The sequence below is a fragment of the Mustela erminea genome, chromosome 13 (assembly GCF_009829155.1).
Source record: "Mustela erminea isolate mMusErm1 chromosome 13, mMusErm1.Pri, whole genome shotgun sequence".
NCBI lineage: Eukaryota > Metazoa > Chordata > Mammalia > Carnivora > Mustelidae > Mustela > Mustela erminea.
The window spans coordinates 26998908-27025940 of NC_045626.1; the positions used below are offsets into that span (position 1 = coordinate 26998908).

The 27033-nt window shown below is 53.8% G+C and overlaps 1 protein-coding gene across 1 annotated transcript in view; it reads right to left on the reverse strand.

Moving 5' to 3' along the window:
- Window positions 1–27033, reverse strand: part of RNF165 (ring finger protein 165) — a 97525-nt gene that overhangs the window by 11190 nt on the left and 59302 nt on the right. Inside the window, exons 2-3 of the mRNA XM_032310973.1 lie at window positions 2686–3001; window positions 1016–1126 (exon numbers count right to left, since the gene is read on the reverse strand). Of these exons, the coding sequence (XP_032166864.1) occupies window positions 1016–1126; window positions 2686–3001 (427 nt within the window). The remainder of the gene's footprint in view (window positions 1–1015; window positions 1127–2685; window positions 3002–27033) is intronic.

Below are 27033 nucleotides of genomic sequence, written 5' to 3' on the forward strand. Positions count from 1 at the left end.
TTTTTTTTTAATATAGTCCCTGCTTCTCCATAGAAGTTTTTGTTTGTTTGCATTTATAGTCTTTCAAACAGCAACATGTTGACCCCAAAGTTACAAGACCAGCCCGAAGAATTCCCAGACTCGCTTCACCCAGGTTCCCCAAGCGTTAATGTTTTACTATTTTGCCGCATTTTTAGTTCCTTCTCTCTCTCTCCGCGTATACTTACAACAGCTACACACACACTTCTCCGTGGGGTTTTTTCCCTGAACTATTTGAAAATAAGTTGCAGGCGTGATGCCCTCTAAACCCAAATGCCTCAGGGAACTACACGTCTTTTTCAAGTGTTTGGACGTCTGCATCACACCCTAGTGTAGGTCAACCAAGTCCAGAGCTAGAACCAGAGAGGCAGGTGGGACAGAGGACCCCAAACCAAGCAACACTACATCACAGGGCAACAAAGACCTCTATCCCTCTGCCCTGAGTGTAAGAAATTGTAAGACACAGGATTTCAGTGCCTACAAAGATATCACGGCAAAGCCCTCAATCTCTCTCCCCAGCTTCTCTCCTCAGTCCTTACCTCCAACCCTGCTCTGCCTCCACAAGCCCGTGTTTGGTCTTGCTGGGTTGCCCTGGCTCCTCTCTGTGGATCCCTCAAGGTCCACCCTCTCCAGGAAGCCCTCCCTGATTAGCTAGCTCCTGAGACTCTCCTTTCTGCCTGCCTCCGAGAAACCACTGGTTTCCAGGCACCATTGACCTTGGGAAGTGTTTTCTGTCTCTGTCCCCTCCTCCTCTGCAGGACCATGAGCACAGAGCCCCAGGCTGGGCACATGGTGCTATCCAGGCACATCCTGAGCTAAGTGCCTTCACCAGGCCCAGTGGGGGTCATGTGGCCTTGAGGGTGACTGGGGGCACAGGCAAAGCCCGGAGTTTGAAGATAGGCCTCCTGCATCATTCAACGTGAAGGAAACAGGAACTGCATGGATCAGGCAAGACCCTCCTCACCCCCTCCCTTGCTTAGGGCCCCCAAACACTCACCAGTCAGTGCCCTCAGCCAAATACCTGGGCTGAGGCGTCTGGAGTTGGTGGCTGAAGTCGAAGCTGGGGTGGAGGCGGTGGGGATGGACAGACACACGCTCCTGACTCCGCCTGCACGGGAAGGGAAGGAGGCCCATGGCGTCAAGGCTGCCCCAGGTCCAGCCCAGTCACTAAGCAGCCCTGGCCAGCCTGAGCCTACAGCTTACAGAGTAGTGGGTTTTGTCCCTCTCCCCAAATTCCAAGGACGTTTCCCAGCTGGTGGCTGTCAATAATTCAAACATTCCTGTTATCTGGGGGCTGCCCACTACGCTGAGTCCTCTCCCTCGGTGTGTCTCCTGCCGGCCACCTGTCCCACCCAAACTCCCCAGCCTCCTCTGCTATTTCTCCTACTTCCTCCCTCTGAATTTCGTGGGCTGTCTTCAGGGGACACAGACGTGCCTCCTGTAGACTTTCCCACACCTGTGCACCCCTCTGCTCCTGCCACACCCTTCTCCTCTCCTCCACCCTTCTCCACACTCTTCCCAGCTTTCATGGCCCCAGTCAAAGGCACCACCTACAGGAAGGCCTCCCTGCACACCGCAGGCATGATGACCTCTCCTCCCTCTGACCTGCTACAACAGTCACCTGTGCCCCCCACACCCCAACCCCCACAGTCACACACTCTTAGAGCCTTAGAATTCATCAGGTCTATCGGTCCTCAGTGTGGTCCAGGCACTCCTGGAGGTCCCTGAGACTCCTTCATGGGGTTTGTGAGGTCAAATCTATTTTCATAATAGTACTAGGATGTTATTTGCTTTTCTACTCTCATTCTCTCACAGGTGAATGGTGAATTTTCTAGAAACTACAGGTGATTCTGGAACAGACTGCAGAAGAAGACATGAGAACACAGCTGTCTTCTATTAAGCCAGGCATTAAAGATTTGCAAATATGTAAAAAAAAAAAAAATCCCTCTTCTCACTACATGTATATATACCTTCTTTTCAAAAAAGACACAATTGGTCTTTTTTGTTTTTATGGGTTTGTTCTTGTATTTTTAAATGAATTAATAAATGTGGTTTAAATAGCTCAGTTTTAATTTCCAACATGGGGTAAATATCAATAGTCATAACCTGTGTGTAAACAGAAGCTTGTGTAATCCTCAATAATTTTTAAGAGTGTGAAGAATCCTAAGGCACAAATTTGCAAACCCTTGATGTACTCTCTTTCTCTTAACAGTTGAGGCTCAGAGTGGTGAACTGACTTGTCCCGTATTATCTAATTTTACTCTTCATTTGTTTCATAGCTGGTCCCCCCAACCAAACCATGGGCTCTCTGAGGGCAGGGCGGAAGCAGCTATGTCCTTTGGTGTCCCTTAGGGACCTTAGGTGTTAGAATCAGGTGATCGTGAAGCTCCAGGGGACGTGAGGACTCCCTTCTTCCACCGTGAGCACTGTAAACCACCAGTTATCCGGCCCCTGCCCCTGCACCTGGGTGATATGACAAGGACACACACTGGCTACCGAGGGAACCCGTGTCGGGTCCAGGGGGCGTTCAGCGCCTGAAACTGGAGTAAAAGCAGCCTCCCGCACAGGACCCCACGGGGTGACTGCCCGCCCAGGGGGCGGGGTGGCAGCCGGAAGCCCAGAGTCCTACCCGAGGCCCCGCCCCCGGCCCCGCCCCGCCCCGCCCACCTCGGGTGCGAGACGAGCCTGCGGTGCTGGGCTTCCAGGAGCTGCTGCTGCAGGAGGTATTGCTGGTGCAGGGCCTGAGGTAGGAAGGAGGGACCTGTGACGTCCTGGAACTGCAGGGTGGGCAGCGGAGTCAGCGACTGGTGCAGGGTGCCGCTGTGCTGGTGGGCCGGGGCCATGTGGGCGCTGAGGCCCGGCTGCGACTGCACGGGGTGGGCCAGGGGGAAGTCGGGCGCCAGCTGCTGCGGCTGCGGGGGGCCCAGGTGGAAGTGACGGCAGGAGGTAGCGTGAGGATGCTGAGACCTTTGAAAAGGGGCACCTGGAGAGGCAAGGACAGAGAAGACTCCGTGACGACCCGCCCTGCGCCCCGCCCATGAGGAGGGGACGCCCTTGCGGCTGGTGGAACAGGTGGCCTTCCTTGGAAGCCCGCGAGGTCATTGCTTTCAGGTCCACCTGGCTGCTGGCCGCTGCCAGTGAGAGGCTCTGGGCTGTATGTGCTGGAAGGGGGAGGCGTGTTCTAGACAGTGAACAGAGAAGCCAGCATCCTTTAAAAAAACCAACACACTTGTTAAAGGAGTTAAGGGCCCTGAAGGCAGTTTGGCTTTCCTGAATTAGACTCCTCCCACGCAATCTCATTGGCCCGACTTCCTGTTTTAATAAATGCCACCTAGAGAAAAGGCTGTCCAGCCTCGCGGAGGACCCAGCCTATAGGGAACCCTAATTTCCAGAGACAAAACAACCAGACATTGTTTTCCATGCAGTTCTGTGACAAGGACTAATGCAAAAAAGACATTTTTATTTAAATAAAAATTAAATAATTTGTTATGATGTCATAATTAATTTAAAAGCAACAATAAGCTGGGTTCAGGGTACGTTTAATCTAGTCTCCTCCACTTTTCTAAATAAAACTGACCTTGACAACAGGAAAGCCTTTACAAGTTCTCCATGAGGAATGACCCGGGAGCATCGGGAAGGGACTGGGCAAACTGCAGAAGCATTCACAGGGGTTTCCTGCTACATGCCGTGAGCTCACCACACATCTGCTCCTTCTAACCCCCGTTGGAATGAGAGCAAAGGAATAAAGAGAAGATGAATAGATAAGGACAGAGAGAACATAGAAGTGACACGCACAGGCAACAGATTTTTGGAAGATGGAAAGCAGATGGAGGAATTAGCAGAACTGAGAAACTGGGAACCCAGTGCCTACCGAAGGGGCGGTCAGCGAGAAGTGGACAGATCTTTGCCACTCGTGCTGGAAAGATCAGGAATTGGAGGTGCTGGCTACTTTGGAAGGCAGGAAAGAGGACACTGATTACAAGTCTGTATGAGAAGGCATCTCCCCTTTCCCATGAAGGCACTGATAACCTACCCCTCCCTCACCCTGACATTTTGTAGGTAAAGTGGGCCAGACAAGCTCCCATAAAGGAGGGCAGGTGCGCAGCAGTTGGGGGCAAGCAGGGGACACCCCCTTCTGCCATTTGGTTCTGAAAGCACCGTCATCCAGGGTGCTGGGAACTGGTCGCAGAAAGAGCTTTACAGAAACTTCTATTTGGGAGTCCCCAGTAAAATGTCTGGGTCTCCAATTGGCCACTCTGTAATGAAGCCCATAAATTAAAAATTCCACACAAACACACTCACGCACAGTTTCTGGAAAGCTTTTAGTGACCTACTCTTCACTATGAACAGATAACCCAAGGGTAACCAGTCTCTGAGAAAGACTACAGGGTGAAAACAGAGAGTGTATCAAATTTTAAAAAGGAGAAAAGAAAAGGAACTCAGAGGAACAGAGGTAATGGAAGGACCAGGAAAAAATAAACTCCAGAAACACTATAGTTAATATCCTCTGATAAAATGTTGGATTCATGAAACAAGAAGATTTTTTAAAAGGAGCTAAGGAAAACAAGAGAAGCCAAAAAGAGGACGGTCAGAAGATAAAGCTGGGGAACTTTCCCAGGAAGCAGAATGAGAAAACCAAGAGATGGTAAGTAAGAGAAAACAGACACAAACATAGAAAGATGGGTCGGAAGTTCCATGCGTGACTAGGGAGAGAGAAAAGCTGCAGGAAACAAGAGGGATTATGGAAAATAGTGTGTTTCCCAGAACTGAGGGTCTGAGCTTCTGGATAGAAGGCTCCCCAAGTGCTCTGCAGAATGGACGGGGGCAGAACCCCACATTAAAACACTGGTGAAATGTCCAAATTGTAGGAGCCAAGATCATCCTGACACCTTCCAGAGGCCACACAAAGGGTGTGGAGGGCAAAATAGCATGGGATTTGTCAAGGAGCAACATTGGAAGCATGAAAACAGGAGAGAAACTGCCTTCAGGACACTGGGGGGATGGGAGGCGGCGGGGTGGGGGCGGGGGTGGGGCGGATCTTAATTTAGGACGCTACGCCCAGCAGAAGGATTGATTGATCAGGTGTGCGGATAGAATATAGACACTTTCAAGCATGCAGGGTCTCAAAAATGTCAACCTTCACCGCACCCTTTCTCAGACACAAACCAAGAAAGAGGAGCCAAAAATAGGGGATAGCACCTGAGAGAGACGGGCTCCCCCAAGCTGTGCGGGGGCTCCAGCCACCATTTCAGAGGGGAGCAGGACCTCCTGTTGTCAGGCCTGACCATCAAGAGAGAAGAAGGCCAAGGCGACAGGAAGACGGGGCAAGAAGAGGGAAGGACGGCTGTTGAGAGAGAATGAGAAGTGAGGACGCCTGGGTGGCGCAGTCGGTTCAGACTCCGACTCCTGGTTTCCGCTCAGGTCACGAGATGAGCCCCACACCTTGGTCCCACTGCTCAGCACAGAGTCTGCTGGTCCCCTTCCCTCTACTCCTCCCCCTGCTCACCCTCTTGCAAATAAATAAATAAATAAATAAAATCTTAAAAAGACTGTCATGACTACGGAGAAAGGGAATTGCGTTTAAAAAAAAAAAAAAAGAGTATATTGTAAGACTCTAATCCTGTCTTGTCCAAAAGGATGATGAGGTGAGCCACTGGGTGGAACTTAACATTTTCTGCCAGCCACCCTTCAAAGAAGTAAAAAGACACAGGTGGACCTAGTTTTAATAATATACATTACATGGGCCGTACATCCAATGTGTTATTATTTCAGCATGTACCTGAGAGAGAAAAAAAATGACGGAGGTATTATACATTGTTTTCTATCTGGATGAAGCCTTCAGAACCCAGTGTAGCTTTTGAACTTACAATGCATCTCAGTCCCGACTAGCCCCACCTGCCAAGAGCTCAGCTGCCGCCCGTGGCTAGTGCCTTGGCTCTGGGAGAGCACAGCCGTAAAGACCGCCAACTGCATACCCAGAGCAGAGCTTTTTTTTTTTTTTTAATTTTATTTATTTATTTGACAGACAGAGAGATCACAAGTAGTCAGAGAGGCAGGCAGAGAGAGAGGGGGAAGCAGGCTCCCTGCTGAGCAGAGAGCCCGATGTGGGGCTTGATCCTGGGACCCTGAGATCATGACCTGAGCCGAAGGCAGAGGCTTAACCCACTGAGCCACCCAGGCGCCCCCAGAGCGGAGTTTTTAGCCAAGTTTCCTACCTGGCCTGTCTTCCCTCAGGGAGCTCCCCGTGGCTTACAGGTGAGATACACACCCCTTTGCCTGAAGCTTCAACGTTCCAGACACACCACGCACATCCCCCCAGTGGGCCCTTTGCTCACACCTCACCGACCACCTTCCCCGTCTTTAAAGGTCACCTCTCCACTCTTCCAAAAATGCCTCCCCTGCCCACCACCCTCCTCTGAGTTCCCGGAGAACGCCCTGTCTGTACCACTCCTTTGGCACCTGGCAGGGGCTACCTTGGGCTCTTTCTTCACACTCACCACCCCCAGCTGGCAGAGCTTCGTGCCTTACTGTTTCTGGATCCCCACGCACCTCTCTGGGAGCTGGCGTTCAGTGGAGAGCTGCTGCCTGCAGGGGGGTCTAGGGGAGAAACAGCAGCTTGGGACACCGGCTGCACTGAGACGGCGGAGGGCAGACGGGTTTGAAACGCAGAGGGAACGAGAATGGCAGGAAGGACCCGGGTGAGCTCTGGGTTTGAAAGCCGAGGCTTGCCCGGGGACCGCTCAGGCCCGGCTGGCCAGCATCCTGCCACCAGGGCACCCACCCTGCGAGGGGAGCCTTTGGGTTTTCATGGCGGCCCATTAGGAAGAGGACCCACGGGCTGTCCCACCCCGGAGAGGCTGTGCTCCCCTGCCGTCCGGAACCTCCGGTTGGTGCACTGGGCAGTAGGAGTAGCACCCTCTCTCCGGGACGGGCAGCAAGAAAGGGGATCCAAAGTGTCTGCCCTGTTTCGGGTAGTTTTACCTGCCAAGACCCTTTGACTTCCCATTCTGGGACTTTGGGTCCCTCTCCCCTCATCTCCGTCCCCGGACGATTCTGTCTCTGCATCCCCGCTCAGAAAGGGAATTGAAGCCAGGAGACAGACATTCAGGGACCCCAAGTTTGCCTCAATCCTATGGCGTGGAAAGGGTCTGTGACAGCAGCAGAAATAGTATTCTATCTTGTCTCTAAGACCAGGGCAGTGAAGTTCTCAGCATAGAATATCTGGGCCCGTGACAAGCCAACGATCAGTGACGTCTGAACAGTGCTTACATCCCCAAATGCCCCCATCAAGAGACAACCCACAATTTTTCCCATTACAGTTACTCCCTTGGGTTAAAAAACAATCTCCAGATGTCCCTGATTACACTATCCATTTATCATACTTCCTTGGGGCTGAAATGCCATCGATTGCAAGCTTCATCAGGAGCTAAATAGCGTTTTGAGGGAGTGAAGAGAACCAAGGAGCGCCCAGAAACAAAGCACCCTACTGAAGAACCCATCAAGTGTAAGACACAAAAACATCTTCGCGTCTTTGAATTCAGAAAGTCAGTGCTCACAGCGTTGCCCAGAGGGCTGGGGCTGGGGGAAGCACCTTCAAGCAGGGGCCCTGGCCATGCACAGGGTGGGGGACGGGGTGGGTGCAGGCGGCGGTGTGCAGGGCTGCAGAGGGAGGCCCCGTCTAGCCTTGCACGGCGGGGGAGGAGAAGCACACGGTGTGGGGCCCACCGGATGCCCACCTGGTCCACATGAGACTCAGCAGGTGCTCCCCCAGTGCCTGGGGATCGGGAACTGATTTGTGCCTCGTGGGCAGGGAGCCTGAACAAGCTGGCAGCTGGAAAGTGGGTGGATCAGAGGACAGAAACCATACGGCCCCACGGGGGAGGGAAAGGTAAGGAGAAGCTGAGGACTCTGCAGCTGAGGGCTGCGGGCAAGGTGGGTGGGGATAACGGTGACCCAGGTCCCGAGTCTCTGAAAGGTTCATTGACATGCATCTGGTAAAGGACAGAGCAGAGGTTTGAACCGAGGTTTTTCCTGAAAGCCAACTGTGGATGGAAGGTGGGTCAGGGCCCAGGGAACTAGGAGGCTTGATAAAGCAGGGGTGGCAGTGAGAGGACCTCTCAAGGAGGAGGAAGGTGCAGAAATGGGGCCAGTATGCCCAGAGGACACACAGGGACAGTCTGTGGTTTCTGGCCTGGGGACAGAGTCAAGGGGACCGGGGGAGCCTTAGGGCTGGGCCTAGGTGGAAGCAGAGAGGATCCAGGCCAACAAGTCAGCACGCTTGGGATGGCGACTGAACAGTGGAGCCATGAGGTCTAACAGAATCTTCTTCAGAGCAGGTGACCTCCTGAGCTGGAGGCATATTCTAGCTGTATTCTAATCTGCACCAACACGGTCACCCTGAAGTACAGGGGCTTTCATCCTCAAGACTCTGGGGCGCTGAGGCACCACCTTCAAGCCCTCAGACAAAGAGGGAAGGAGAACCTGATATCCCTTCAGCCTGGCCTGCTGCCCATGCAGACGGTCCCCGTGGACTGTCAACTGCTGGGGCACAAGGCTCAGGCCCAAGGACGGCCCAGGTCCCTGCTGCAGAGCCTACCATCGATCTGGCCAGGGCCAAAGCTCTCCAGCTCCTCCCAGGGCTATGGGACCCTGGGAGAGTAGAGCAGACCCGAAGCCTCCAGGTCTCCAGGGACACCAGCCTGGTGTGTCCCACCCTCCCCAGGTCCCTTCTCAGGGTGTCAGGTTCCTGCTCGTTGGCCCAGCGGCACCCTCCCTCAGAGCTGGGGGCAGAACAGGCGGTGGGGAGGGGAGGGATGTGGGGCAGGGCCCACAGAGTCAGAACGGAGGGGGACGCCCCCAGACTCCCTCCCAAGGGCCCCAGGACGGTGTGAGGAAACAGCACAGGAAATGGCTGGAAGACAGTCCCTGCTGAGCCCTTTCCCAGAAGCTAGGGCTGGAGCCAGAGTTCACTCCTCTCTGAAAAGCACAGCAAAGAAAACCAGTCTTTCGAAAAGCAGATTGCTGTCCACAAGAGCCAGTGAAGAAGGTCTCTGCCACCGAAGAGGGTTTCAAAGCCAGGCAGGGTTATCTGGCACCAGTGCCTGTCCTAGCGACCAACGTGCCTCCCCTCGCAGTCGGACCTGGACAGGACGTAGGACTTCTCTGGGCCTTAGTTTCCTACTTGACTTGTGACCAACAATGATGACACCTGACCCTGTACCCCTGCCAAAAACTCTCAGCTGTCTGAGGCCACGAACATCTTCCCACCAGTCTTCTCATCTTGCTCACTGGGAAGCCATGTAGAAAGCCCTGGAAGGTGTTTCTGAGCCGACTGCTGCGCTGTCCCCAGGGGCCCAGACCCAGAAACCCAGCCCCAGCCTCCTGCCCCAGCCTCTGCTGAGATCTGTGTGATGCCCAGCATCCGAAGTGAGCTAAAAGCGGTGAGGTGCAGAGCAGACCAGCACTGACCGTCAAAACTCACCTTCCGAGGAACTACCACATTGTCCTGAAGCCCAATTCTCAGTATTCCCTGCCCAGATTCCCCTCCTGACCTCTCTCTCCCTCTCTGCCCTAGGTGACCTTCCCTCTTACCTCTCCCGATCCCCAGGGGCCTTGCCTGCCTCCAGCCCTTGACAGCCACTCTCTACCCCAGCGCTGCTCTCCTTTCTACCCAGACTGCCATGCCCTGTGCAGCCCAGACTCCCCAGGGCAGATGCCCGTCCCCCTCGGGGCGCTCCAGGGCCTTCCCAGCCACAGGGACGCCCCTCGCCATTTCACTGCGGCACTCACTTCTTACACTTGGCATTTCGTTCGAGGGCAAATTTTATCTCCAAAAATAAGCTGTGACAAGAGGGCTTTCAGGGCAAATACGATGCAGTAGATGTCCTTTGTTCTTAGAAGGGGCTTAGGAATCTTCCGGCAAGGGGTGGGGGGTTGGGAGAATGAAGGGGAGAGGAAAAGAGAAAGATAGGGGAAGGAGAAGGAAGACAGGGAAGAAAGGGGGAAGGAAGGAAGGAAGGGGAGAAGGAAAAGGAAGAAAGTCACTCATTATCTCAGAAAAGATAAAGATTCCATTATTAGCTAGTAAGGAAATAGAGTTCTTCATGGAATCATCGACTATTCAAGCTAAATGATACTTGGGGAGTGGATAGCTCTATTGAACAGAGGAGAACCCCGAAGAGGGAAATGTGGGGTGGCCTGTCCAAGGGCTCCTGGGTAGTCACAGCTGAGCTGGGGGCCAGGGCTCAGGGCCCACCCCCCTGCTCTGCCAGCACCTGGGTCCCCATGTGCCCATGCATGTCCCCACACGGTTCTCCCAGAGAGGAACCCGCCTGTCCAGGTGGAAATGATGAGTCATGGCCCCGGTGGTCCCACTCCCCCTCCTTACCCCCATCCGTCTCCCCAAATGCCCCCAGGAGAAAGTGTGCTCCTGCCTAAGGAGGTACCCATGATATGACAAGGGCCCAGCTGCTGTGCCTCTGGAGTGCAGGACGGGCTGAGGAATATGCAAGCTGATTGGGATTCCTTAGGCCCAGCCCTGTCTCCTTGGGGCTTCAGCCTTGGGTCTCCCTGCTGGCCTGAGTAAAGGTCAAGGTCTTGGCCCATGTTTCTAGCTCACTGGGGGCTTCCATAGCTGGGCGAATCTATGAGGTCCTGGGAAATCCTATGCCTCATGGGGTTTGACTGATGAAGGTTGAAGGAAGCCCCTGGTACAGGCACCAATTCGGGGAGCCTCGTACGAACATGCATGTGGGTAAACTAGACCCCGAGGATGGGGCCGGGGGGGTGGTCTCAGCCCTTGGGCAGCCTGACACGAGGAAGAGCTGACAGAGCTAGACGCGAGCCGGCAGGAGGACAGTGTGGGGCAGGTAATAGCTGCCCGGAAAGGGATGAAGCTCTTTCTGGCCAAGGTGGCTCAACACAAGGAAGATGTCTCTTAGAATGTCACTATGGCCCCCAAAGTTCCTCATCACTGGGGATACCCATGCAGAGACCCACAAACGGCCCAGCCCCAGAGTGTGGACCCCGGAGCAGGAGAGGGTCCTGGTCCCCGTGCCAGCCTGGTCTGCGGCAGCCCGGGAAGCGGTCCTGGTGCTGGGGGAAGGGAGGACAGGGCACAGGGGCAAGGAGAAGGCAAGCCTGAGTCCTCGGCGCCCAAGCCTGGAGGCCTGAGCCCAGGTGCAAGGAGATGTGAGCCCCAAATCAGACTCCCTGTTCTACTCCACGGGACCCCCCACGGGCCTCCTCTTTCCTCTGCTGAGTCCAGTTTCTCACATCCGCTGAGCCTCCCAGTGGCCCACACTGACTTCTCCAGCCTGGGTCACGTCCGAGTTCCCTGTGACAAGAAATGCATGCTTTGTGATCCAGTCAGATGCAGGACATGATGCTTGGGGAGGTGATGAAGGAAAGATGGGAAATTGTGGGGAAGCTGTGGGGAGTCTTGAATCGCGAGACCAGGAATCCGGTGTATACCTCATGAGATGAGCACTTGGCAGGCGAGGCAAATCAGAGATGAAGAGAGCAAGTGAGCCTTGGGCCCAGAACCCAGCTCCCTCTGCGGTGCCTCCCGCTCCCTTATCTCCTCCAGGTAAATCGGTTTAACCTCTTTTGCTCCTGTCTGATCTACCCCAGGAGAGGCCTGTTCCCCAGCAGTGTGGCTTCTTGGGCTGCCCAACATCTCCTTTCCTCCCTCTCCATGGTTTGGTTCCCTGACCAACAGAGCCAGAAGAGGAAGTGATATGCCCAAAGGGGGCCTTTCCAGCCCAGAACAGCTCTGTGAATTCTCCCCAGGGTCAGTCTTTGATCTCTAATGAAAAGCTCAGCTTCTTCCAAGGAACTGAATTCCGGGCTCTGAAACCACTGCTGGGAGGGGAATTTCTATCCCAAGAAAGCCTACTTGCTCTGGACCTGAGACAGTAAACTGCATCCTTCCAGCAAGCTGCGAAAGGCCAGTGTTAACTCCAATAGCCCTGGGGATAGCAGTAGGGGCAGGGAGCTGGAGGGAGTGGCCAGCTAGGGACCATCTGCAACTGCAGACAAAAACGGGACCATCTTCCAGGCAGCATCCATCCCAGAAGACACCTTTTCTCCATCCAATGTCAAAGAGGTCTATAAAAACATCCCCAGCAGGTGCCTGGGGGGCTCAGTGGGCTTAGCATCCGCCTTCAGTTCAGGTCATGATCTCAGGGTCCTAGGATCGAGCCCTGCGTCAGGCTCCCTGTTCAGCGGGAGAGTCAGCTTCTCCCCCTGCCCCTCACCGCCCCCCCGCCCCCTACTCATGCATGCGTGCTCTCTCTCTCTCTCTCTCTCAAATAAAATCTTAAAAAAATAAAAAAAATTCCCAGCACACTCATAAAAGGGCACTTTGTGGAGGGCATCTAGAGTCAGGATGAGCGCAGGACCTGGGTCTGTCTCATTCACCTATATTCCTAGGGCCTGGCACAGATCTTAATACACTGTAAGAACTTGCTGAATGAATGAATGAATGAATGAATGAATGAATGAATGAATGAAAATGAACAGTTGAACATGTAGGAAGTATCATCTCGCTAACAGCCTTGGCAGTGTGTGAAACAGCTGCCCCCCCCCCCAACCCCGGGCATTCGCCCCGGTGGGCTTGCATGGCAGCCCAGGAATAAAGCGTAAGGCAGAAAGACTACCCTGGGGAACATCGCAAACAGAAAGACTGCCAGATTCTTCCAGTGAGTAACAGGGCCCAGCTGCAAATCCAGCAGGGATGGGGGCGCTGAGCCTGGGAGGTGGTCGCTGTGAATCACAACCAGCTCACTCAGGAGAAGCAACAGCTTCAGACCCAGAACAGAAGCCATCCTCTCGCATCCCTGGCCGGGGAAGGAGGGTCCCCACTGTTGATGGCATTGGTTAGCTTTCGTAAACCGTGTGCAGCGACTCCTAGATCATGAGTGCAAGTATTCCGTTCGTATTTTTGATACTCCAGTAAATTAAAAAAAAAAAAATCAACAGCAACCAAACCCCAGTGACTTTCAAAAAGTGCAAGGTCGTGACCTAGACCTGGTCCCCCTAGCACGACCTGGTGCCCAGTGGGCAGACCAAGTCCTGCACGGTGCCGTGACAGACACTTTCTCCGGAGGTCCGCAGAGCACACGTTCCACCCACGCAGAGCTGAGCCCCAGCCCCGCAAGCACCCAGGACTGTGCTGCAGGCGACACCATTCCCCACCAGGACACTTCTGTCTGTCCTGACACTAAGTTCTCCTGCACACTCCTCTGCAGAAGCGTGTAGAGGAGTTCAGACCGGGGCCTCGCTCAGAAGCGGGTGCATTTTGGTAGGATTCCCATTATGAAGTTCTAAGGGTGGGGATTCAGAGAGAAGCCAGGGAGTCCGGGCAACGGGGGAGTCCTTGGCCTCCCCAAGGCCCCTGAAATCAGATCACATTGGTGGGCAGGCAACCGTGTGCTTTCAGAAGGAGCCAGGCGCACTTAAATTCGATCCCCAGACCTCACTGCTCATGGGCACCTCGGCCAGCATGCTGGGCATGGGGATGTGAGAGACACAGAGACAGAGACAAAGGAGGGAGGCCCGGAGGACCTTGATTGAACCAGCTGAGAGGGGAGAAGGGAACGCAGGAGAGAGGGGGGGTTGGGAGGACCGAGGTGGGTACCACGAGAGGGAGGAGATGCCTGGGCGAAGCGGAGCTGCAGGGATCTCACACCTGGCAGATCCCAGATGCCTCACCAGCAGCAAACGTCCTTCTCAGGTCACCCCCAGTGACTCTGTCTGCCCCTTGGCTGCCCCTGGCTTGGCGTGTGATAGCGCCAGCCTCCCTCCACCCGACTGGCCTTCCCCGGGCAGGCCCAGGCCAGCTGTGCACTCAGCTGACCACTTGGCATCCTGGGTACTCATTTTAGGCCAGTGTCCCTTCCGTCAGGTCACCCCGGCTGGGCTCAGACCTCTCCCCCCAAGCCCAGACGATGCCCGCTCCCACGGGGGGAGCCCACACAAGCGCTCAGCATCACAGCTCTGGGCTGCAGCCTTTCGGCCTGCAGGGTGAACACTGAGACCCTGCTGGGGCAAGAGCCTCCCAGAGAACAGCCGCCACTCGCCTTCCGCTGGGCCTGGGTGCAGGGAACACCCACTCCTCCCAAGTCCCCTCACTCCCCATCAAGCTGCAAACATGGTCTTGTGGGTGAGATGGCGGGCAGGGGAGCGTGCCAGGGCACCCAGCACCAAGCCACCCCCCACCCAGGGCTCTCTGCCCAGGGAGGCACCGCAGCTGGCCTCCTACTCTCAGGGTGAACCCAGGAACGACAAAGAGACTCGTGGCCCAGTAACAACATTTCTGCCAAAGCCAAAAATTCCCGGGGTGGGGTCGGGGGGGCGGGTGGCCACTGCCTTGGGTTAAGCGTGGCTCTCTCACACTCCTGCAAGACACTAAGTCCCTGGTGGTCAGCGGGGGTGAGCGTATAGAGTATTCCGTCGGACCAGAGAGGATGGAAAAGCACGGAGGTGCTGAACAAGGGAGCCACGCTGGGAGAGAAAGTCTATCTTTATCCCCTTCACAGCTCCACCTGACGGCCGTGAGGATGAAACTAGCTAGATGCGTGGTAGCCCTTTGCTGGGTCTGAAACTCTCTGGCCACATACTTGCATTTGATTCCAAACCTGACTTATTCATTCACCCAGTATTGACTGCGTGCCTCTTACAGGTCAGGCAATGTTCTAGGTGCCAGGGATGCAGCCGTGAATAAAACAGCTGGAAATCCTTGCCTTAATGGGACGGTGATCTGATTCTGTATTATCCCATGTGCTCACCACATGGGATGGTTCTGTATGTGAAATGTGGCTAGTCTAAATTGATACAGACTGCCAGCGTAAATACACACCAGACTTCAAAGACTAAGTACAAACAAAATAATGTAAAAACAAAAACAAAACACTAACGACTTTTGAATTAATTAGATGTTGAAATCATTCATTTTAGATATGTCGGATTAGATCATGTATATTATTAAAATAAATTTCACCGGTTTCTTTTTACTTTTTTAATGTGGCTGTTAGGAAAAAAAAATAAATTATATATGGATCTTACATTTTATTTCTGTTGGACAGTGTTGGTCTAGACACAAAGTAGATAAGAAAATATTTCATTTAGTGATGATGCCGATAGGATCTGTGGAGAAAACTGAAGCAGGGAAGGAGGATGAGTGGGGGGAATGTTTTGACTTTAGATAGGACGGCCAGGAGGGCCTTCAGTGAGAAGGCGATGTTTTCATAAAGAGCTGAAGGGGGCTGAGGATTGAGCATGAAGATATCCAGAAGAGATTTCCATGTGGACGGGTCCACAGTGCAAAGGCCCTGTGGTGACAGAAGCCAGGCGTTTCGAGGACCATCTGGAGGCCAGTATGGGTAGAACAGAATGAGGTAGAGGAGCGTGGTAAGAGTAGGCAAGGTAGATATCGGAAACTCATGGAACCTTGTTGGCCATTATATGATGTTGGCTTTAACTCCAAGTGGGGTTAGGAGCCAAAAGGGGTGTCTGAGCAGAGAAGTGATAAGATTTGTCTTGCTGTGGCTGCTGTGTTGAGAAGAGGCTACAGGGATAAAAGGGAAGAAGTGGGAACCAAGAAAGAGACGATGGTTTCTTGGACCTGGGTGGGAATGGGGCAGAGGGAAGAAGGGGTGGTTGGATTCAAAATATATATCAAGGGTAGAAGTAACCAGATTTGCTGATGGATTGGACATGGTATGTGAGACAGAAGATAAGGAGAACTCCAGATCCTCAGTCCTGAGCAACAAAGACTGTGTGGCTCACAGCTCAAAACAGTGGCCCCAATTCTTCCTCTCATGGTAAATACAATCCTTGCCAGGTGATTTGTGGCTCTTCCCATGCAGAGGGACAATCTACTTCTCCATCCTTGATTCTGGACTTGGCCATGTGACTGGCTTCGGCCAATAGAATGTAGTGAAAGTGACATCATGCGCATTCTGCGGTGGGGCTTTAAGAGACTTTGCCCGTTTGCACTCTCTTGGACGCTTGCTTCCCCCACATAAACAAGCCCAGGCTAACCCATTGGAGGATGAGAGCCATGTGAAGCTGGAGAACTCCCCTAGCTGAAGCCATCCTATACCAGTCTGTCCCAGCTGACTGGAGATATGTGAATGAGCCCAGGTAAGACAAAAGGTCCCAACCAAACTCAACCCAAATTATCAACCCACTGAACTGTGAGCTGAATAAATGGTTGTTGTTCTGAAACCATGCTTTAGAGTGGCTGTTATACAGAAAAAAGCTAGCTGATACAGATGATGTTGCCATTTATTGATGTGGGGACTTGATTCTGAGTGATGCTCTGTTTTGAAGGGGAGTCTTGATGTTTAGAGAGCAAAACCCTCATCCCTCCGAGACACCCAGAGCACCTCGGAGAGGGCTGGATGGCCTCCAGGTGCACACTGAACACACACTGGGTGGATAGAGAGATAGAAGGACGGACGGATAGATGCATGAGTGGATGGATGGGTGACTTACTATTTGACCCCCTAAGCACCAGCCAAGTCCCTGCATCACCCTTTCCATGACAAAGCCAAAAGAGGGTTTAGTGCCTCTTCTCTCTGCCTCCAGAATCCGAAGTTGAACTTGAATTCCTCGTGCTTTCCTCAGCAACAGCAGCAGAGAGCCGAAACCCGCAGAGCCATGTGCTTCCTTGAGAATGTGAAACACTGATTTTTAGCCTGTTTTTTGACCTCCCACACCCAGCCTTTTCCCAGATGTGCTGGCAAAGAGACAAATCAATTGTTTCGTGTTTTTCCTGCTCTCCACCCCCATGACATGTTAATTAGCAGGGAAAATGCCAACAGCAAAGTCAAAAAGGCTGAGGGACAGTCCCCAGCCCTGAGTAGCCAGCTGGTGCAGCTCTGGCTGTCCTGACTCTTGCATGCGAGGTCGGCACCACCTCCAGGGCTTCAGGCACTATATTCTGCCTCCCTGCTTCTCTTTCCTCCATGCCAGGTGCTTGAGAGTCCCTCCGGAACCCTATTTCAGTGCCTCTATGATGCTGACAGTAATTGGCCTCATGTCCCCTCTTAGAAAGCATTTCCCAAATTCAGCCCCACAAGCACCCGGTACAGTAAATTGTGGAGATTGGTCCCATTTTAGAGATGAAGAAACTGAGGCTCAGAGGGTTACAGAGACTTACCAACAACCCTTGGCCCGGGGCTGGGGATTTGGAGCCTAGTTTTCTCCTGCTGAACCTCTCTTTCTTTCATTGTCTACACCATCAAAATATGGGGCCAAGAAGATTGACAAGGGGGACTCCCTCAGCAAATCACTGGTAAGGCCTTAGGTCTCCTGTGGGCATGAAGTGATGTCAGTTAAACTCCAGCCAAAGTCTTCTAGGCCTAGGGAAGGGGACACTTTTAAGAGACGCAGGGTTCTCCCAGGCTCTGAAACTGTCCTCTGCCACCACATCCTGGGTTCCAGGTGTCACCTGAAGCTAGGGGTGGGTCTTTGAGTCACGAATGTGTCCCATCTGCAATGCCAGCACGGCACAGAGTGAAGAGGTTTATTGGGTACAAAGTGGCCCCCAGCGAACCTAATGTATCCTCTCACATGGCCCTTCCCAGCCGCCATTACACCCCTCGCTCTTCACTAAGGCAAGGGAAGCCATGAGGAGCACAGGCTTCCACGTGCTGCCTTTGTCCTTCGGGAGTCTGAGTGTGTGTGTGTGTGTGTGTGTGTCCGTGCACGCACACACGTAGAGGGCAGCCGTGGCCTTGATCCACAGCCTGCCCCCTGGCCTGCTGGAATTAGGCCTGCCTGTGGGTACACATTGCCCTGTCTTGCTGGATCGATCATTTGTTGTTTAAATATCTGCTCTATATCCAACATGAGAAGAGGGAGTGGAGTATTTTCTTGCAAGGAAACAGTGGGGTACCTCTGCCCTGGGACCCAGGCGAGTCGCATTCAAGTTCAGTCTTACTCGTGGTGTGGCCTCAGGCAAGAAGCCTGCCCTCTCTGAATTCCAACTTCCCAACCTGCAAGACAGGCAGAAGGAGGCTGCCATCTGGGCGTCCGGGATGGTCATGGGTTCAGAGGAGACATGCCGGGGAAAGTGCTTTGAAAAAATTATAGCGACTCACATCAGGGAGGCCTGGTAGGAAGGGTATTAGAACAAACGTTCACAGAAGAAGAGCCTGAGGGTCCTACAGTAACGTTAGGTAAAGTCTGCGGTTACAGTGTCTGTGCAGCGGACGATTTCAGGAGGTGGCATGAGCTCTGACAGCCAGGGTTCCCATGCGGAGGGAACGCGGGTGGCTGAGGGCAGGGGAGGGGGGGATGTGGTTTTCTCTGTCTCTATACATCCTTTCATACTGTGTGTATATGTTGTGTGGTTTCCAAAATACACAAAGCAGTTTTTCTAAAAAATAATAATGTCGGTGAAGTACAACAAAATGGGCCAGCTGGTCAGGCTTTGGTGTTGTCCTGCCCCCCGCTTTCTGTCCTCCAACGTCCTCACCCCAGTTCCCAGGGTGGCCCACGGTGTCTCCCGCTCCTCTTCCCTAGTTTCAGTTTTCGCTGTCTCCCCAGTTTAAAGATAAGCCGACTGAGGCACAAAGTAAGTAAACAACCGGTCGTCACATCACCCCAGGTGGCAGGGCTAACACCAGGAGCACTGGGGGTCCATTCTTAGGGGCTCTGGAGGACTCCATAGCCAGGGAGGGTCCTCTGACCCCTGTCAGAACCTACGACTCAGAACTCAGAACTGAGAAAGCCAATGGAAGACCCACCTTACTCAAATCCCTCCTTCTGAGAACAGGTCCTGCCAGGCTTCCCAGCTTGCAGTGTTTCCATCAAACAATTTTGAAAACTGAGTTCAAGACCTGCCACCCAAAGCAGCAAACTTTCACCAAGGGCCACTTAACTGGGCCACCCACCCACCCCACCACCCACTGCTAAGGCAGGAAGAGGCTTGGGACGCCTCAGGCCTCTGAGAGCGCTCTGCGGTCTGAAAGCCCAAGACTCACTAATTCTCGAACATTCAAGGCCTCGGGGATTCTGCCGGGGGATGGAGGCTCCTTGTCAAGGAGACAGGAAGGATCTGCCAGGGACCTTGGCCAGGGTCTCCCCTTTGGGCCTCTTGTGTCTCAGCTATTATTGGGCACAGTGGTACCTGCCCTGCAGGTGTGAATTCTAGAAGCATTCACTCCCTGAGGGCCGCTAGCAGCAGCTCTGTATCCCTCACAGCTCCTCCCTGAGGTGGCCTTGTCCTTCTCCAAGAGTGGGGGGCTGACAGGACCACCAGCTAGTTCCTTGCTGTCTTCCTGGTATCCCCTGGTCGGGGAGCACTTCACTGCCGACCCATGGCGGAGCTGCTAGAGGTGGAATGGGGCTGTGGAGGGGTTGCTGGGGAGCAGAAGTGTGGCAAGTCGGAAGAATCAGACAAGGGAGGGGGCATCTGCAGCACCATGACAGAGAGGCCAGCCTCCTTGGACTGTCTCCACCACCCCGGGCTGCACGCAGTATGGGGCTCAGCTCCCAGAGCGACACTTGACAGGAGGGCGCCTGCTCTCTGCTCTGACTCCCGCTGTCTTCAGAGCCTGACAGGCAGCTGCAAGCTGCTACCAAGAGTCAAAGACAGTGGCAGACGCCAGACCGGCAGGGACATGTTTGCCGGCTGGCTTAGTGCTGAGCCTCCAGGGCTGCCAGGCAACCAAGAGACCAGGGTTGTTGGCCTGCCTCCAGCCAGCTGGGCAGTCAGCCCAAACCAGGGTACGTCCCATGCACCCCATGGCCCCTGGAGTCCAGCCGCTGCCCACACCAGGAACTGTGGTCATGGCAGGATCCACTAGGAGATGTGATTTTGCAGGATGAGAGTAGTGAGACTTAAACTTTGCTTAAACTTGGGGTGGGGGGAGGCGGGGAGTTGTGCTTTGATTCCCAAGCCTCGAGATGAGCCATTCTCTCCCGCTGAGCTTGAGATCTGCACTTGGGGAAGAGAGGGCGTTTAAAAATAGCATGGAGGGCTTGAATACCTCTGCTCCCCGCCTGCTGCAAGTCAGATCCAATTACTCTGCTGACAAGAGGCTTTTAGCCCAGGGAGCTTGGCATCTTTGATGCCACTCCAGAGGGCTGGACGCCATGGTTCCCCAGCCCCTCCTCCTCCCAGTGGGCAACCAGAAGTCTGGGAGAAAGGGACCAAGGGGATGTGAAGATCATGGACACACACAGCTCAGCTCCCGGCCATTATTTAGGCACATCAAGCTACTCGGCTGAATCTGGTTTCCCTGAACAACATCCCCTTTTGTTTTTTTTAACTGAAGTATGTATCACATGCAATATTGTGATTGGTTTCAAGGGTACAACATTTACAAGATGAAATGATCACTATGTTAAGGGTAGTTACCATGTGTCACCATACAGTTAGTAAGATACTGCTCCCTATATTCCCTAAACTACACTGTGCATCCCTGGGACGGACTGACTTTTCCCCTTCGCCTATTTCGCTCACCCCCCCAACCCCGTCCCCTCTGCAAACACAGCTGTTCTCTCTTTCTCTAAGTCTGTTTCTTTTTGTTTGGTTTGGTCTGTTTACCGGTTTGGCTTTTCAGACTCCACCTATAAGTGAAATAATACGGTATGACTTGTCTTGCTCTGTCTGACTTACATCACTTCGCATAATGCTCCCAAGGTCCATCCATGTTGCCCCGAACGGGCAGGAGCTCATTTTTGAAAACGCCCGTTCTTGTTCACATTGGGTGATCTGCCCAAATACTTGCCCATGCCTGGCATTCCACCAGCATCACCTCAGCCCTTTGGCAGGTGAAGACTTTTTCAAGAGTCCCCCAGGAGGAGCCAATTTAGCCTCCCTGGGATGGTGGGTCATCGCAGTTAAGGATGTCAACTCCTTGAGGCAGGACCTCCGCTGGCTGGCTGGCTGGCTGCCTGCACACAGTAGGCACTTCACAAACATGCGTTGAGATGAATGGATCAGTAGTAAAGGGCTTTTGGCAAGAGATTGCAAATGGCTCTGGGCAACTCCCTCTCAAAGGCCCGGATGAGAAATGATCTACTGATCCAGAAGCACGTGGCCTCTTATGATAGCCAGATGGCATTATGTCACCACCCAAGGCCAAGTGTAGAGGCCCCTAGGAAATATTGTCTCTTTCCTTCCTCCAGCCAGTGCCACTGTCATTCTCATCTTTCTGCAAACTGGCCCGACCCAAAGCAGCTTGCCAGTGACCCTGGCAGCCAGCAGACACTAGACCCAAAGCTCTCGCCGGCGAGCCTCACCGCACCTGCTCTGTGGAGCTGTCCTCTCCTATCTACTCTGCTCCTCTCCCTTGAAATCACCGGATGCTCAGGGAATGCAAACTAAGAGAGCTGTCACTAGGAAGGAGGAGGGATCTGTAGGACGCAATTTGCCCGTCTTGTCTAAGACACTTGTCACTTTGCATCCTGTCCTTTGTCACAAGAGGCCTTGTCTAAGCAACTCTTTCCCTGGGTGGAGGCAGGGTCTTGGTCATCTGTCACTCGTGCACAGCCAGCACCTGGCTCACACCGGAGCCGCAGAGATGTTTGATTAAAGAGTAAGTGTGAGTGTGTGTATGTGTATGAGAGAGAAAGAGACAGGGAGGGCCCAGTAAACATTACACAGGCACACGTGCAGGACGCAGGAAGCAGGAATGACTCGTGGACCGCTTGCATCAGCCTGGACAATCGAGGAAATGATGCATAAAAGTGAGCTCACCAGGCACGGTGCCAATGACAAGAGTGGGAGGGAAAAGAGCCCCCCCCCAAGTTGTTTACACTTCCTTTGTGACAGATTTCCATTTATCTGTCGAGAGGCACTCCCCCTCCGCTAAGCCCTGGGATGGTTGTTGGTGATAGTGTGGAGGGCTTCTGTGCATCACTCCAGGTCACAACCAAGATCTCCGCCCCACCAGCTCCTTCCTGCTGTGAAATTACCATTAAGCTTCGGGAGTCCTGGTAAGCTAAGAACGATGATCCCTCCCCGAAGACCTGGAAGGTGAGTTGGCTCTTCAGTCCCACAGCTCTGACCTGCCCCAGGACACACACACATCCTGCTGGTCTCCTCCTCCCCACCTCTGGCCGTGGGAAGCAAGGTGTGTGTTCGCAGAAGTGGGAATGGTGACCGGCATATCACTGTGACACACTGAACACCTGGGAATCTCTCATTCCCTCTCTCTCTCTCTCTCTCTCTCTCTTTTCTTTCTGAAATGGGGGTGGGAGGCAGAGGGCAAGTGCAAGGAAAGGAGCTGGACAAGAAGCCAAGCCCAGCTAAGCATTCACAGCCTGAAGAACTGAGAGCAGCCGCAGAGCAGGACTCCGGCATCACGGATGTCAGAGGAGGCAGGTACCCTGAGAGATGGTCAGGAAATCCCACCCAGCAGCCCGGCCACGTGAGGAAGAGAGCGGGGACCCCAACCTGGCAGCGGGATGACAACTGGAGCAGCCGCTGCAGAGAGGGGTCTGGGGATGGCCATGAAAATCACAAACGCACAACCCCTGCCCCTGGCAGCGCCCCCTGGAGTCCCACGGCTAAGTGTGGACAAGTCCGTAGAGACAGATGCACAAAGTGTGCTCAGCAGCTTGTCAGAGCAAGACTGGGAACAACCGAGCGTCCGTGGAGAACATGTACTCAGCGAATATTGTGCAGTCATGAGAAAGGATAAACATGATCTCCAGAATGCCTGGGGGAGAAGAAAGCAGCGAGTCAGAAAGGTCCCTGAATGCTTTGTCTTCTCAATGGGAGGCTAAGCCCAAGAGAGAAGAATGAGAGGCAGAAAGCCGTGGCCGCACCACTCAAAGGCACCTGACACCCCATTGCGGGGTCCTCTCCAGGACACCGCAACGTCCACCCTGGGCAGATGTGGCCAGCAGCCCACGGCTCCTCCCGCTCCCACCCCAGGACTTAACAACCCAGAGTCAGACCATTCTTTTCCTATCAAATCCACACCTCAGAGCGTCATGGCTTGGCCATGTGGCACTGTCCTTGGCCACCCTGAGGAAGAGTGTGTCACCACCCGCATTTGCACACGCCTGTGCCTCAAACGTCAAAGCACCCTTCCATCCCCTTCCTTCACTCCTCGGAAGATGATACCAGCCGAACGGGACTTGCGTGTTCTAGATCACGGTGGCTGCTGTCCTGGACGCCGTCCTGTCATGGGCCGGGTCTCTCATAGCACAGCGTCTAATTTGTCCATAAGTGGAAAATAAACTAGCAGACTACCCTTTCTTTGGGGGCAGTAAGGATAGCAACCTTCTTTTTCTCAGCCTCAAAGGCCTGAGGGGTTATGACAGTGGACACGTACACGGCACCCACTGTGCGCCCGGCCCCGTGAGGTGCTTCACGCATGTTAACTCATGCAATGCTCCTGCCTCCCTGTGTGGTTGCTGCTATGACTCCCTCCGAACCAACGAGAAAACCAAGGCAGAGTGAGGGCAAGTAACTAGCCCGAGGACAAGCAGGAAGGAGGAAATGGCCCTGTGGGCAGGTAGGCAGTGACTAGGGAACTGAGCCTGGAAACAGAACCCACAACTTGCAAAAAGGCCCGTGCAGTGACTCATAAAACAGATAAACGGCACAGCGCAGACTAGCTAAGCTCCAATGCTTTGACACCCGCTCCTTCACACCCATATGTTCCAAGATAAGACCACAGACAAGCTGATTTGATAGCAGTTCTGAACAGACTCGTGTGTTCTTAAGATATGACTTCTGACTGTTCCAGCAACCCGCTCGTTTACAAACTCTGATCGAGACCGTGCAGGGATTCATTCCAGCCCCCGAACTCCATGAGCACCCATTCTTTAAGGCCCACTTTGGAGGCGCCCCGCAGTTTCCCAGGATGCCTGCCCTGCCTTCCTGCAGCGGGCTGGTACTCCTAACTGGGTTAGGCTGCAGGTGTGTTCCTGGTGGTCTTGGCTGCTGGGCTGTCATGGGAAAGATCTGGAATTTGAATCTGGGACTTCTGGCTCTATGTGTTGAGTGTTTCACCTCTCTAGACGTTCTGCTGCCTCCAGGCTGTCGTTAGAGATGCCTTGAAGCAAGCCGCAGCCAGTCAGATCAGCCTGAGATGGGCTCTGGCTGGGCGGGTGGATGGTAGGACCAAGAGACGGCCCGGCAAATGCTAGCCCTTGCCAGATTTCCCCTTCCAGGTCCTCAGTGGGCCTGTTCAGCGCTCCCTGAGATTCCTCCTGCTCCCCTTCCACTGAATCAGCGACCTCTGTCACAATGCCTGGTTCAGCTACCTCCATGGATCCCGCCTCCTTCCAAGACAGATGTCACCCCTCACATCAGACTCCAGGCCCCTCCCCCTCAGCCTCACTAAGCTACTTCCAGGCCGCCATACTGGAGCTTTCTGCCTCCCACCGTCTCCCCAGGAGGTTTCCCCAATCCAAGATACAGCCCCCTTCCCCAGCGTCCCTCTCCAAAGACTTCAATGTTCAGCCATCATCCCAACTCCCCCAGGAAGTCTTCTCTGACCCCCTCGCCAGATCTTCCCCTCCCTGGATTGCTGAAGACGCCATCTATCTCTGTGTCTCTCAGTCGGCAAGGTCCCCCCCAGGCAGCCTTGTGACGTTTGTGATGATGCAATCCCTGTGATGTCACCCAACTTTTTGCGGGGTGGATCTTGTCACCCTACCTAGAGCGCATGCGCCTAGGAGTTCCCTGCCATGCCTCAAGGCGTCAAGCCCAGTGCCAGCTCCCAGCCAGTGCTTCCCTGCCCTTAATTTAAAAAATCCAGCTATGAATAGCAGCTCTGATTCATTTATTTCTCCCCTGCAAGCCACTGCTGGAGCCACAGATCTGGAAACAGCCTCTGCATTACAGGGGATTAACCTTCAACTTCGAAACAAAAACAAAAGACAAAAACCAAACTAAACCAGACCTCATTGGCCTAGGGAGAAAATCTAGAAGGAAGGACACCAGCAGGTTAACATGGTCTTGTTGGGTGATGGGATTAAGAATGATATTTTCCGAAATTCTTGTTACATGATTTTATAATGGGGGAAGAAAGAAAGTCACAGACTAATGATAAAGGTCATAATGTACCAAAGAGAGAAAGCACATGTGAGCAAGCAAGACAGAGCTCTCACCCAGGGTGGCCAGCAGTGGTGACACTCGGGGGGAGGGGACGAATCAGAAGAGTCAGGAGACTGGCTTGGAGGGGATACCTGCTACCTCCCCAGGCCTGGGGGGGCCCGAAGAGGATGCCCGGGCCAGAGCTGGTCTCCCACGCTGTCGGGTAAAGGCCACATGCTCCCTGGAAAAGGAGGCAGTAGCCGTCGTTCACTGATCCCAGTACTTCAAATAGATCTCAAACACAGGGGAATTCAAGGCAGATCAAAGGAAACCCGAATGTATGCGGTAGGATGCAATTTATAGTCCTCCTGTCCTCCAAGAGCTGGTAGAGGCAGGGGCAAGAGTCAGGTTTGAGAAGGTTTTAGATAACTCTTAAATAAGGGCTCCATAAATAGTGATTTTTAAAGGGAAACTAGGCTGTTCGGGGACAGAAGGAGGATGATACCAGGAAAGACAAGCACGCTTTGCCTGCCCTGTCCCTGGGTGTCCCCGTCAGCCCCAGGATTTGGGGCAAGATGGGCAAGGACCTGGAGCTGCCAGACACCTGCCTTCGCTGCCTCCTCCCCGGTGCCCGCTACACCCTGCCCCAGCGACAGCAGCTCTGAGGGATAGGGCCAGAAGGGGCCTCACGGCCCAGCATCCGGACTCAGTGCGGGTAGGCTCTGTGCCCAAACTTCAAGACAGGCCCACCTCTGACCTCTCTGTGGATCTGACGTGTCACCCGAGCACAGCGAGCTCTCCTTGCCCCCGATGCTGGCATTCTAGTCCCCGACCTGCCACCACCTGGCAGGGTGACCCTGGGCAGGCCAAGTTTTTATCTGTACAACAAGCCAGAATGAGAGGCTCTCTATGAATTCCTAGAGTTCCAACACCTTGTTCCCCTCCAGGGACACTCCAGGCTCTTGTTTCCTGGGGGCCTTGAACCCGGGACAGAAGGGCTGCCCATCCTCTAGAGGTTGGGCTGCAGTTGGCCTGCCCCAGCCAGCACCCCCCAGCTCACAGTGACAGGGAGCAGGGAGCTCCCCCATGTGCGGGCCACCTTAGAGCAGAGCTGGTCCTCTGTCCGGGGCATGTGGTCCCCAGAGGGCGGCCCCTCCCTGAGGAGGCTGGGAAGGGCAGGGCCCAGAGCAGGAGCCATTTCTGAGTGGGAGGGAGATGAGAAAGCTGCACGCGTGTATGAGGCTGCGTGTCTAATGAGTGAGTGTGCAAATGCGTGCCAGTGTGGGAGTGGGCGTGAGCACGTGGGGATGAGGAGAGCGTGTGAACAGGTTGCATGAGTATGTGGGGGGAGGAGGGCGCACACTATGTGTGAGAGTGAGAGTGAGGGGAATGTGTGCATGGATGAGTGTGTGAAGGTACAGACATGTGTATGTCAGTGTGCAAATATGTACAGGTGTGTCAGTGTATATGGAGGGAGTGTGGACGTGTAACGGGATTGTGGACATGGATGTGGATGAACATGTAAGGGATACACAATGTGTGTGTAAATGTGTTCTAGCACGTGAGTGTGTTCAATGGGAGTGTGTGTTGGGTGTGTGTGTAAAGATGCACACATGGAGGTGTGTGGATATGTATAAGTGTGTGTATGTGGTTAAGTGTGTGAGGGTGTGCACATGTGTGGGGTGAGTGTGTGAGTACGTACGCATGAGTGTGGACGAGTGAGGGGACTGTATGATGTGTGCGGATGAGTGTGTGAGGGCACGCACATGCTCAAATCCCAGGGGAATCTCACTGGGTGGGAGAAAGGGAATGATGGTTCTGCAGGAAGGTTTGTTTTGGGGGAAGGTCTAGAAAACCACTACCCTCCCGGAAGTGACCCCAAATCTCTGAGGCCAGCCCCAGACCCTAAGACGCCAGCCAGGGTGCCCCACGGAATTCTGATACCATCCATCCCAATCAAGGTTATCTCCCCTCCCCCCACACCCCCACCTGTCTTACCC